The sequence below is a fragment of the Ips typographus genome, linkage group LG10, assembly GCF_016097725.1.
Source record: "Ips typographus isolate SLU linkage group LG10, UJ_Ityp_2.0, whole genome shotgun sequence".
NCBI classification, from domain to species: domain Eukaryota; kingdom Metazoa; phylum Arthropoda; class Insecta; order Coleoptera; family Curculionidae; genus Ips; species Ips typographus.
The window spans coordinates 4,858,065-4,872,387 of record NC_138431.1 but is presented as its reverse complement, the minus strand read 5'-3'; the positions used below and the strand labels follow the sequence as shown (position 1 = coordinate 4,872,387).

General features: G+C 34.6%; 1 protein-coding gene across 3 annotated transcripts in view; it reads right to left on the bottom strand.

The window, feature by feature from the left end:
* Positions 1–14,323, bottom strand: part of LOC145734565 (uncharacterized) — a 67,642-nt gene that overhangs the window by 41,430 nt on the left and 11,889 nt on the right. The window contains exon 1 of one of the 3 annotated variants that reach the window (XM_081988037.1): positions 2,269–2,655. The exons of the other annotated variants lie outside the window; for them this stretch is intronic. Within the exon in view, the coding sequence (XP_081844163.1) occupies positions 2,269–2,314 (46 nt within the window). The 5' untranslated portion in view covers positions 2,315–2,655. Of the gene's footprint in view, positions 1–2,268; positions 2,656–14,323 lie in introns of those variants that run through there. 3 annotated transcript variants of the gene reach the window in all.

Sequence of the window (14,323 nt, the reverse complement as noted above, 5' to 3'; positions counted from 1 at the left end):
TCTAGACAAAACCTTTCATTAGACGATATTGGATTAACTATAATCCTACTAAAAAGTATTTAAAGAAGACTTTGTTTAGACACTAAAATAAGACAATACAACTAAAATATCTGGACAAGACCTTTCTGTAAAAGACCATAGAAAATCTAGTTATCCAAAATACAGTTTTGACAACCTAGAATCTTTGTAAAGCAGCTCATTAAATTTCCTATCCAATAACCTGAAAAAGTCAGCGAGAAAAGCGGTGTCAAAATTTGAACTGCCAGAAACGCAGTTTGAAGGACAGTGATGCTCAAAATTGCCTATAAAACTCACTTGGAGTGAGAAATTGACAGTTTTAAGCATATTTTTGGAATCTTCATTAAATTTCCTTTTCAATAACCTGAACATAGGTTAGAAAATTTGGTACAATCAGGGAGAGAAGAAATGTCAAATTTTCCACTGCCAGAAACTCAGTTTGAAAGGACAGTGATACACAAAATTGCCTGTAAAACTCACTTGGAGTGAGAAAATGACAGTTTTAAGCACATTTTTGAAATTCTCATCAAATTTCCTATTCAATAACCTGAAAATAGACTACACAATTTGGTAGAGTCCAGGAGAAAAATGGTGTGAAAGTTTCAACTGCCAGAAACACAGTTTGAAAGGACAGTCAGGGACAAAATTGTCAAACCTACTTGAAGTGAGAAAATGACAGTTTTAAGGACATTTTTGGATTATTTTTTAAATTTCCTATCGCATAATTTGAAAAAACACTACAAACTTTGGTACAGTCAGGGAGAAAAACAACGTCAAATTTTCCACTGCCAGAAACACAGTTAGAAAAGACAGTGAAGGACAAAATCGCCTGTATAACCCACTTGCAGTAAGAAAATGACAGTTTTAAGCACATTTTTGAAATTCTCATTAAATTTCCTATTCAAAAACCTGAAAATAGACTACACAATTTGGTAGAATCAAGGAAAAAAATGGTGTGAAAGTTTCAACTGCCAGAAAGACAGTTTGAAAGGACAGTCAGGGACAAAATTGTCAAACCTACTTGAAGTGAGAAAATGACAGTTTTAAGCACATTTTTGGAATCCTCATTAAATTTCCTATTCAATAACCTGAAAATAGACTACAAAATTTGGTACAGTCAGGGAGAAAAGCAATGTCAAATTTTCCACTGCCAGAAACACAGTTTGAAAGGACAGTGATACACAAAATTGCCTGTAAAACTCACTTGGAGTGAGAAAATGACAGTTTTAAGCAATTTTTTGAAATTCTCATTCAATTTTACTATAGCCAAATATGGTTTTGAGTCATTTTTTCTGAATCTTGAAAATGTAAAATAATTTGAATTTCTGAAACCATTGGTTGATTACTATATTACTCGTAATCTAGCTACAAATTCAAACCACTTGAGTAAATATGCAGATAATTTAATACTATTTTACGGAAATATTTCACTTAATCTCATCCGGTATTTACGAGTTGTATTACTGATTGCTAAATCGTCTATGGAAATAGTGAAAACGTTGCTCCGAATTACCTACAGAATCAAATGGGAAAACACAAACCATTTCGAATTCCTAAAAATTGAATATGATATCTCCAACAATAGAGTGTGTTGGTATTTGCGTTCTTGGTCTTTCAATCGGTTTTTTTCTATAGTTTGGGGGAACAATGACGGTGCTGCTACCTAAATGTATCATGTACACGTAATCCTACAGCTAGTTCCCATAAAATGATCGTAATAAGCAATTTCAACATACTTTACAACTCATTTAGTCGATGAGTATAAAACGGCATCTTGAGTGTCGTGAATGTGTGCAGAAGAACTTGGACAGTGACTCTGTAGGTGGGCTATTATTAAGTACATGTAGCACTTTATGTTTCTGACTTGTCCAAATTAGAATATTAACGATCAAATGTGCGTTTAAATCAAATTTTAATGTATTTAGGCAAATCGGAGATAAAAAAATAAACATTCTTTTAAAATGTTCTTTGATTGCGTAAGCTTTCAGCTATTAGTTAGTACAGATTTTAGTTGGAACAAAATTTAGACTATACGCTCTTGAAGCAGGAGAAAGTAAGCAATAATAATCATTCTGTTAAAAGCAGTGTCATAAACAACTTCATCAATAATAATAATAATTTTTTAAGGCAACAACCAAACACCCAAAAATTCTAAAAGAATTTGTCTCGTCTAACTACAAGAGACATTATTAAAAGAACACACACAAACTAAACTCAAACTGACCACCCACACAAAGATCGTCTACATACGTGGTCCAAAAGGCCTTATGTATTCCTTTTCACGGGGCATCGCCATTTAAATTACGTCAAATTCCTGCATTTCTTCCTGAAATCCTCGTTGTCGCAGTGTCGTAACACTAAAGTCATAAACTGTAACATCGTTCACAAAAACACCCCGAAATATCAAACACCCCCCATACAAAACGATCCGCTGTTGAAGTTTTAATGGAAAAAAATCGACCAGATTCGGATCGGGTGGACGGGACGGACTGGTAAAGTTTTCGCGGACGCGATTGGTGTTGTCAAGAGGGAGGCTGGGAAAACTGGGGGAAAACAGAGTCGGACGAAACCAGTTGACGTACTACGATACGAAAAACCGACATACGGCCAACATCGCAGGCTGCTGTCTCGCGACTAACATGAAGTCGAACGAGACCGAAACGATCCGAACACCTGAGAGAATTACCTGTTCAAGAAAAGAAGGAGGGGACGGTTGGGGGCATTATCAGGATTAGGTGGTGGTGATTAGTGACCAGGGATTTTTTTCAAGTGGGGAGACCCTACACCTGGCATGACTAAAAGGTGACAGAACATGACCAACTTCAATAAATATTGTTTTTAGGTAATGTCACAGCACCTTCACCTCCGGTCTATCAGGTGAACACACGATTTTAATGAAAATCAACAAACGATTAGTAACAATCCATGTCAGTGCTTAAAATTGCAACAATCATCACTGGAATTTTGATTTTTTAAGTGTTACTTCATTGCGGATTTCTTATTGCGACAACTATGGGGTTTTCGCACTTTTATTAGTCGATTACTTCATCATATGCAGCATTTATGAGTCAATCAGTTTTAACAAGTAGCTATAAATAAACGTATATAACCAATCACCATAGTAGTCTAAAAAAATATACCAAATGATCTTCAAGTGAGGATGTTATCAAATTAGTGAGATATTGACTAATTCCTGATCATGTCAAAGTGTTTATTATTAAGGAATTTACTGGTTGACTAAGGTCTATGGAAACAAACTCCGGTCATAGTATAACAAAAAGATCGTTATTAGTTTCTAAAATTGCTATCCTCCCTATTGCTAGAGATCAGCTAATCTCTCTGTTTCTCTAAGTCAAATTTCTGGAAATAATCGAAATGTCATTTATTCTCTTTAATGACAAAGATTATTAGTCTTGTTATCTGCACCTTTTACCATCAACGTTAATGGTAGGCAAAATTGCAGCTTCTTGAAATAGACAAAAAGTCCAATACATTGATTATTCATTTATACCTTCCCATTTTGGTCTAAGATGGTTATAATAAATTTGAAACTATTGGATATTGGATAGGGAATATGTACTCTACAAGTTTAAGAGGAAATGTTAAAGATTACTTGAAGAGCTTTCAAAAAAAGATAGAGAAGACATGTATCGTAGATTTTACAGGACAGACAAGTACAAACATAGTTTACCAGACAATAAGTTAGTATTATTATACAGCAAGCAAGTGAAATTCTAGACGTCAAAGACAGTTTAGAGTAGACAATAAAATGTTGCTCTTCTTCGATATACAGGGTGTCAAAGTTTTGCTTTATTTCTATAACTTATTCTACTAACTTCTATTTCTACTTCTACTAACGCAATTCTTATTGTCTTCAGGTCTGAAAAAATATTACTTATTGATAGATTTTGCGTGATGTACTCGTATTTAATCAGCTTCCCATCCATTAGGTTTACAAATTGTTAAATGTCGAATATCACCGAATTGGCTCGTTCTATCGAATTCAAATATGCTTTTCTTCGTAAAAATAACCGATCTATCGAATGCGTTACTCTAAATTCTGCTAGGACGTCCTATAAAAAAGTTTTGACTGAAAATAACATCACAATCACGCGTAACTAGCGCCTTCTATCAGCTGACGCAAAACGACATCAAAAACCCCCCAGTATCAAAATTTCATGTATCTACGATGATATTTACAATAATTATTAAATAAATTTTAAAAATAAAGAAAAACTTTGGCACCCTGTATATCGAAGAGTTTGGTGGAATCCTAATATTTTGACGTCTAGAATCTAATCTTACTTTTTGGCGCATTTTTTACGGAACACCCTGTATGAATTTAGGCAATGCCTAACAGCAAAAAAATGTTACTTTAAAGTTGTATTCACATTTAAAAAGAGATTGTGAGCTGCAAAGAACATGTTCTGTGCTCAGCTTCTACCCAAAGGTTCTGTTAATAATGGTTGTATCATCGGCATAGTATTTCAGAGGTAATGATCAAAGTCTCACTAATTATAAACATCCTGAAAATGGTTGCTGAGATAAGAGTTAAAAATTAAGGCAGCTAAAAAAGGATGGGAGTATAATCGAACAGTACATAACCTCAGTAAACTTAAAAGACTGGCAAGTCAAGTTTGAAACTTATCTCTAAACCAAAGAAGTTTACTAAACTGGCTAAAGCACAGAGAAAGCAATATCAAAAGTACGAATAACGATCCAGTACGGTGAATTAAAATAAAGTGATCACTTCTTAGTCTTAAGTCTTAGTCTTCTCTAGTTTGACGCAATCAAAACCTTTTGAAAAGTCCAAGAACACCATATTTGCTGATAATCTTGCTTGCTCGACAATTTTAAATTTAGTTTATTACTCTTTAGTTTATGGGGTTATACTAAAAGTATTAATCAAACATACGATAACGATGGTAAACTAATGAGATAACAAACGGCAAATAACTTTAGATTGCAAACTTGCAAAACTATCATATAATTATATGTACCCGTTATTACAATTTTCAGGAAAAATAATAATTAAGAATGATTAACGGCACATGAAAAATACATAAACAAAAACAATAGTCTATCATATTTTCTAAAGATACCTTCTAACTAAATAACGAGTGAATTGAAATAGAAAATCATATAAAGATTCTCGTCATGAAGTCTTGAAACAATAATCATTTCTTTTAAATTCTGTTAATTTCCACATTTTTCGTCAGGAGACGTGATAATCGGTTTTTATTCATTATCAAAATTTATTAATGTAATTGCATACATTATCCTTTAATTCTCAAGTTACATGGCTAGAATTTAGGAATTTTTTAGAAGTTATTTAATCATGGTACTCATGGTTATTGGTAAACTTGGCATTTGAGTCAAAGAATGATATTATTTTACTCAAAAAATATTGTTCCTAACTCTTGTGCAAAGTGTCTTGTCCGCACTAGTCTGGTGCGTACAAGACTTACTTTGCACACTTGTTAGGAAAACTACTATTTTAAACTGCAGCTCCTGATTTTCTAATTTAGAATGAAACTGGCTATTAATTATAGTTGTTGTGCAACATCTGATGACATCTGTACTCAACTCCATGAGTTAGAAAGTACAAATGGCGTTTCCAAATCTAGGAACAGCCTAGACTAGTAGTCAAAAAAATAGAGAAAGAAAACTAACCGGTACTTTCTAGCTCATAGAGTTAGCAGATGTTGCACAACAACTATCATTTCTGACATTTAGTTGACTATACTGGAATGAAGGTTTTCTTCTTTGGTTATTAAGCCCTGTAGCCTAGAAACCGGTCAGAGGATTGGGATTGATAAACAAAAAACAGAACCTCACTGCCCACTAAGCCAAAAATTTAAAAAAACAATTATGCAATTTTCTAGACAGTTCCACATTTCTTCAGTTTAAACATGGGAGACAAATATGCATTCACTCAGCAAGGAACTCGGCCAGATTTGACAACCACTTCCAGTCACTTGACACCAATAAATCAGAGGGTGTCGCCCGTCAAAATAAATAGTTTTTCAAACCCCCAAATGTTTTCCTGCTACCGCGTTATTAGCACCACGTGTTTGCTGGTCCCTTCGGGACCGTTTGCGCAAATAATCAACGATATTCATCCAATTACCTTTCAGGTTAAAGAACCGCACTGTTGCGATTACTATCGCGAAGAGTTCCCGGTAATTTCCGATCAGTTTAAGCCCAGGAAGCCGTATAGAGACGCGGGGGCACGCGCCGGCCGCCTGGCACACCAGACCTGAGTCCTATCGAGTTTTTTTTTTTGTTCCCAAGCTAAAAAGAAGGCGATTTTCTTCCTTATGGTTTATTGTCTAAAGTTGTTGGGTAAAGTGGGAAGCACTTAAGGAATGGGGATAAACCGCACGTGTCAAGGGTGGTCGGCAGCTGCCGATCTCGAATCAAGGTCAAAGGGCATTACCAGCTCGCAGTCTGGCAAACCACCTGGTTTTTCAGCGTTAGTTTTTGGTGGCCCATTTCTTAGTTTAATCTGCAACTCTTTTTCCCACAAATTTAAGAAAATATTTATACAACAGTGTGTGAATATTTGGTTCTCAATGAACTGTCGGTACGTTTCGAATCGCCGTGACAAGGATCCTTTTAAAGGATGAAAGGACATAAAAGCCCCGCGGGACGTCTTTGCACTGGCAGGTTCCTGGTATAGGTACATACTTTACGTTCTTACGCACTTTCCGGTCAAAATTTCTATTCCACCAGACAAATCAGGGCTGGAAATGACATTCTTTAGATTCCTTTAGGCCGGTCTTTTATCGATCTGATTCAGCCGGTAATAATAACCGGAAACGTGGTATAATGGCGTTTTTTCTCTCTAATGAAAGGTCCTTGAACTAAAGCAGTCTGCATAAGTCATGGGCAAAAATTAGCTCTCTTAATAAAAAAATCAGTCCACGGTAATAGCCTTACCTATGAATAACTTAAATCTTGTAACGGTCATGCAAACCTAAATTTCCTGAAAGACCTAATGAAATATCATTAGTTACTACTGTAACAAAACGACCTTAAATGGTTGTGTAATGACAGAGAATTTGCATCGTATACTTAACCAGATGCAAAAGAGAGGGAGGAATAATGCCATTTGTAAGGGTATTAGTATATTGTGCACCGGATTGTCGGACTAGGGGTAGTTTCCAGGGGGTAAATCGCATTACGGTATTAATGGTTTTCATGGCTGGATAATTGGTGCATGCGTCAATTGACAGTGACAGCCAAATTAGGGGAACGCGGTTGATTAAAGCCTCCTTTAAAGGATTAATTTTCGTTGGGACGAAATAATGTTTTCGGTTGGTAGGGTCGCTTTTATTGTGTGGTGTTTGCACTTTTTGGACGTCCCGCAGTTTATTTATCTTGCGAATGTATTATATTCACTTTTTTTCACATTTGATTTCCCATAAAATGTTCCATCTGCATTAATTCTAGGTAAGTTTCAGGAATTAAGATTTTCCGTAGTACTGACCTGTTGCCTACTGGCACTTTTAGGGCAGTAATCTCTCCAAATTTCCTTTACAATCAGTATAAAAATATGCTTAAATATTCCATGTCACTTTAGAAATTCCTGTAACTCACTAGTCAGTTTCAGGACCGTATTCGATGATACAACTGAAGAACTTTCAGTTTGATAATGAAAATGGAGTTTTAAATTTACCGTTTTTAAAGAATTAATACAGCACTGCAAGTTGACCGTAAGACCAAATCTGGAAGATATTTTTTAATTTTGGAGAAAAGTTTGTTCTCTGGGGTAAATGTATTATTATCAATCTTTCCAGTAAAAAATCGTGCAAACTTACTGACCAACTTGGGTTGGGTCATATTTAAACCTCGAAAGTTTGTGGTAGCATTTTTTCCGCACATTTAGGACCTCCTTAGAAGCTTCTGGCAAATTTAGAAAAATTTTATGACAGCTCAGGACCTTCTTAGAGGCTTCTGGCAAATTTAGAAAAATTCTAGGACAGCTCAGGACCTTCTTAGAGGCTTCTGGCAATTTTAGAAAAATTCTAGGACAGCTCAGGACCTTCTTAGAGGCTTCTGGCAATTTTAGAAAAATTCTAGGACAGCGTAGGACCTTCTTAGAGGCTTCTGGCAAATTAAAAACATTCTGAGGCAGCTCAGAACTTTCTTAGATGCTTCTGGCCATTTAAAAAAATTCTTAGACACTTAAGAAGCTCCTTAGAGGCTTCTGGCAAATTTAGAAAAATTCTAGGACAGCTCAGGACCTTCTTAGAGGTATTTGGCAAATTAAAAACATTCTGAGGCAGCTTAGAACTTTCTTAGATGCTACTGGCCATTTAAAAAAATTCTTAGGCACAAGAAGCTCCTTAGAGGCTTCTGGCTAATTTAGAAAAATTCTATGACAGCTCAGGACCTTCTTAGAGGCTTCTGGCTAATTTAGAAAAATTCTATGACAGCTCAGGACCTTCTTAGAGGCTTCTGGCAAGTTAAAACAAATATTAGCACATTTAGGTATATTAACTTCAACTGTTATATACATAAAAAAAAAAACATTTTTTAAGTGATTTGGAGTAGGTAATGAAAACCGAAGAATAATAAGATTAACAATCTTCAAGAAGCAAATAGGTAAACTACGGAATGATATGCAAAATTTTTTATGTGGAAAACGTGGGAAAGATTTTTATATGAATAGCAAGAATGCAGTAGAATTGGATCAAGGCGTTTATTGCTCAAAACAGTAATACAGTATTTACGTGAATTTTTTTACTAAATGAAACACTCCAATTTTTCAAAAACTGAGTAAAGTGTTCAAAATTAATAATTAGCTTTTGTGAGAAAAGCATTTTTCGCTTCCAGTTCACATGTAATGGGTCATGGCCCTTAAGTGGCCTGGAATTACACCCAGAAACACTTAAACATCGATTATCTTGCATAATCAAATTGAATATTCATTCACCTACTCGGCAATCGTTTTTTTCTTGGTTTCGCCCCCGCTAAATACATAATTCCGGGGGTAAATTTGGGGCGAACGTCGCCCATAAATTTTTATTAGACGCGGCCTAAAACACGCGATATTCCGTGAACTAAACTTTAAATTTTTTGTGTATACAAGTGTGGTGTGTACTATGCTCCCGTTTGTGGCAATTAAAAATCCGACTTATCGATCCAAAGAAAAATCATAGACGTTTGCCAGACCGGAACGCAGTGGCGCAGGTGAAAATGGGCGGCACGCCCCGTTGCGCCCACCTTGCGCTTTACACCGCAAATTTTGATTTTCTTCCGAAACCGCATTTCGAATTGTCATATTGAAAGTTGGGTTTTGTTTAATCGTTGGGAACCTGCAGAAACTTGTATCCCAAAGCAATTGAACCGTTGCGTTCAAATAGCAGACGGGGATGAAACGGCACGTCCGGGGTGGGCAAAATCATCAAAAGGCTTCTCTCACCTGAGACGACAGTAATACAAAAAAAAAAAAATTTAACCACCCTGACGACAATAAATACTTTACGAAATAGGTGAAAAGATATTATTTAGTGGAAGCCATTTAAAAGCCCTATTCGTACGTGCTTTTACATTAGATCAACGAATTAGGCTGTCTTTTTTGGTACTGCCGCCAATGGATGGATTTATTGTGGAAGCAGTACTCTACAGTGAGTTAGAGGGTATAATAAGCTTTTTTAACTGCATTCCAAAGGATATTCGACTCAAGTATAATGATCTGTTTTTGAAAGCTTCTTTAGAACAACTTGTTTTCTTACGTAGATTACTTGGAATAGTTTGTACAGGGTAGAGTGGACCTTTAAATAGGAACTATTTTCTATAGAAATTCTTCAAGAAACTTAAGGGCAGAAACCATGATCCTGTACATTTTTACTTCCTTGTAAGGATATTTAAAGTACCTTTGATTTCTTGATTGGAGAAATTGAATTATCAGAAAATGTTAAATGGAGGGCAAATATGGGTGGTTTTAACCTTTTCCAAAATAATGTGTCGTAATTTGTCAGTTGATCACATGTTACCTCCGGTTAATGCAAAATGATAAGGTTTTAAATTTAAGATAGGACAATATAGAAAAGTTTTCAACAAAAGCTAAAGGGTGTCCAGGAAGCACATGATTAAATAACATACTGTGATCCGTTGATCAATAGATTTGAGGAAAAAGTGTCTGAATCTACAAATACTGAGAGTCAAACTTCTTGGAAGAAATTCCTGCTTGAGGTCGAATTAACTAAGGAATGTTAGTTATGAAGAGGAAGAGTTTCTATTATATTTCTGTACTGTTTGGAATAGGTACACTGAAAGATTGGTATATTAAATCTCCCACAACTGTTCCAAATTTGAGCTCAATGTAGAATTATGTGACCCCTCTCCAAGGTTTTTCATTTTTAATTTCCAAGTTTTTTCTAAAATGTTTTTGTATTATTAAAAACCTCTAATAAAGATCGTTAATATCATACTAACTAACTGGTTAGTTAATAAGGATATTAGAACTACTGTCCTACTGTAAAATAGTCAATCTTAGAAGCGTGTAGATTGATCCATAACAACATTTTTTGTTACCTACTTTAAGGTTCAATTAATTATAGTTACTGCACTTATGAAGAGTAAAAACAATTTTGTACATTTTTGCGATAAGGAAAAAATGGCAATACCAGCCTTTTGTTTTTAAAAACTTCAGCATTCCTGACAGTAAACCACCCGTATACTTGCTGTCGCATACAATTTGAGACACTCTGTATATTTTGGTGGATAATTAAAACTAGTTTATTGTGCTGCTATTTGCATTTCATAGATTTCCTGGAAGGAGGAAGCTGACAAGTAAATTAAAGAGTTGAGGTTATAAAATTAGATTAGAAAAAATATACAGAGTGTCCCATGAGGCTGAATGAAACGGTTCAACGTCCATGTTACGCAAAAACTCTGTACCAAAAGGTATCAAACATTCAAAATAATACCCTGGATGGTAAAAAAAGTCGATATCTGAATGAATCACTCAACTATACCGAGGGTTGAAAAATGCTTAAACAGAAACACTATCGGTATCTAGTTATCTCGAGACAACGGGGGTTGGCCCACCTGCCTGTAGCATATGGGACGCGTGGATCTAAGATCCCATTACGTCAGTCTGGGCGTAGCAATTTCTGCTTATTAATTTTACGCTATAAAACTTAAGAACGATCCGAAATAAGGCAGAAGTTGGCGTGCAGTTGCATCGCATATGTTCAGGTAGCGGCAGGAAAAATCGTCTTCCCCTTAAAAACAGGAAACGGTGACAAATTCAGGAGGTCACCAGGTTATCTGGTGTCTATTTTTAACTACTAAACGGATTTTAGGGAGTCACTCATATAATAATATTTTCCAGTTGAGCTTAGAATTCTGGAATGCGACTTTCAGATAAAAGTAATCATCCAATCAGAGTCATTAAATGGCGCCTGTTATGCCTGGATTAAAGCTGATTGGCTCTTTTTTACGTCAATAAAACAGGGGGGGGAACAAATCTGGGTCATTTGTCCCTCTACACAAGACACATTTTTTGTTTGAAACTCGTTTGCGTGCAATTTTGTATTATAGTCAAATAGATTACTTTCCTACTTTTATTTTATCAGATAATCTAAAAGTAAGTTGAATGCTAGATAAAACCTTATATACAGGATGTTTGGTTTACTTTCTCGAAAAGCCATGTTGTGCTTAAGTGATAGCTATAAACTACGAAGCGTAAGGGGTTTAAATTGTAATTTAGAAAATGTCAAAACTGTCAAAATCAAGTTACAAATGACGATCTAACAAATTCTGGTAACAAAACTAGAGGATGGTAAGCTAAAGATTTGTTTAAATGTTTTGTTTTTGAAATACCGAGTGACTAATACCGTAATACAACTTAAGCTAAATTGAGGTTTGAATGTGACAGATCAGGTGCTAAATAACACAGTCTAAACTAATTACATTTAGATTAAGTTGAATTTGTAAAATATTTCAGGTAACTAGTTACAAGGTTTTTTTAACTAATTCCATTTCGACTGAGCATAGCTCCCTTATTTGAGTAATTAGTGTCAATAAGAAAAGTGGTAGAAAATTTTATCCTCTACAAGATTGCTTAAAGGTTTTGCCCTTACGAGCCTCTTTAAGAAGTAACAAGACAAAAAGTGATGCTAGTACCTCTCAAATACCTAGATTACCTGTCAACACTTCCACAGATATGACTGGTATAATTTCCAGACAGAAAATACTTTATATCTATTTTATATTATTAGTCTAGGATTTGATTAATACGGATGTATGCAAAAAGGTCAAGGTTTGGATGCAGTTAATCTGACCCTGAATATAAATAAAACATGTTCTCTATTATGTATTTTTACTGACTATCAACATGTCTGTGTTGATGAGTTAATCATGTAGTTGTCCTTTTTTTTAGCTATATTGGCGTGTTTCTAACGAGCTATCCTAACTGAAAAGTAAATAATTTAAAACTGCATGGGTGTAGTCATATTATTAAATGTTTTTTTTATTTCAATAAGTTAATTATCAGATGCATTTTCCATGTATTTAACGTTTTGATTTATTACCTTGTTTAGTTATAGAAGAAAACTAAACCAACTTTAAGGCAAACAATTTTGTAGTAAATTACAAAAAAAAACTTTAAATAACTGTCCTGACTTTTTTTTCAAATTCTTAATAATTCCTCTTTCTTAATAATGATAGTTTGAATCCAGTTAAGCACTTTTTTTAATTACAGATTGTTGACCTACAAATATCCAACTATTACTATATTAACAAAATAACAATTTCACAATAATTAAGAACAGAGTTCCGGCGTTCTAAATTAAAATTTATACACATTGTTCGAGTTTAACTTCTGTCTGGGACATTATTGGCATAACTCAGATCGGTAACGGTTTAACTGTAAAAGGTAAATCGTCTAAATAATTAATTAAGCCACCGATTTGGCTTTCGGCACAATTGTTGCAATATAACAACAATGATAATAAGATCGACGCTGCGCAGTATCAATTAGAGGTAAAAGGCATCAATTAGGTGGCGAACGGTAATTGCACTGCACCGATTTAAATGTGACTGCTTTCCCACACAATGGCCAACAAACGAAGAATAACTGATAGAATTCGCTTCTTTGCAGCTAATTTAGATAATCCTACTGGCCTTCGCAGTTTCCTGATCAGTGCCTAAAGTGAATACGATGCTTAGGTAGGTTAAAATTCGGCGAGAAATGGTTAAGGAACAACTAGTAAAACTCTTTTAATATGAACTCGTCAATCATCTACAACCGTTCAGTTTTGCCTACAAAAGCTTATAAAGAAATGTGTTTACATTGTCTGATGTGTGTGGAAGACAGCGTCTGCAATTTTTGCATGGAAAATGGACCAATTGTTCATACACACCAATGAATCAACTAATTATTAATGCTAATTTACTTGATTGAAGTGAAGCAAAAATTATGATCGAAATTTTCTATCTTGGATACAAATTTCGATGATAAGACATAAGCTTTTCTCAAGATGAGGTTTACCAAACATAATTCATAAGGATATGATACTCAAAACACTAAAAAAATGTATTATATTTGACCTCGACGTTGTCTTTAGATACAGTTTTGCTTGAAGGAGAAGACTGAATGAAATTAGTGTACAAAATTTTACTCAGCAAATCACCCCTCGGTTTTGACGTGAACAAGACGTAAATTGTCAAAAACATGAATTAAAAATGTTTTTTAAAAAGTCTAAAACATAAAAAGTCTACTAAAGATACCAATTCGACAACAGACAATTACATTATAATAAAATGCATCTACATGTTCAGAGAATGATGAAGATGGTCCTACCACACGTTCTGCAAATGGAAGAATATACCCGGAAAACCATTCACAAAGATGAGAAAAAAATATCTGGAGTAAAAGAAATTTGGTCTGTATTGGACTTCCTGAAGATGGCTTTTGAGTAAATAGAACAGTTGGAAAAATAAATCATTTTGGAAGTTAAGAAATTTGACAGGAACCAAACCTAATTTGAAAATGGTTTGCCACAATACAAAAAAATCACAAACTTACTAAAAAAAAATGTGAAAAATAACAAACACACACAATCACTGTAGACTAGAAAAATGGTAAACGTAACTTTTCTATAATAAAAATTAATTTTGCACAAACCTAGAATCTTCAGAATTTTCTGATGATGAAGTTTATAATCAAAAAAAAGTCTGACCACACTTGGATGAGCATAGATTGTAAAAAGTTCTCTGATGGTAACCATCCTTTTTCTCCTGGTAACAGACGATTTGCCTTATTCTGGACAAGACAAAATTAATAGAA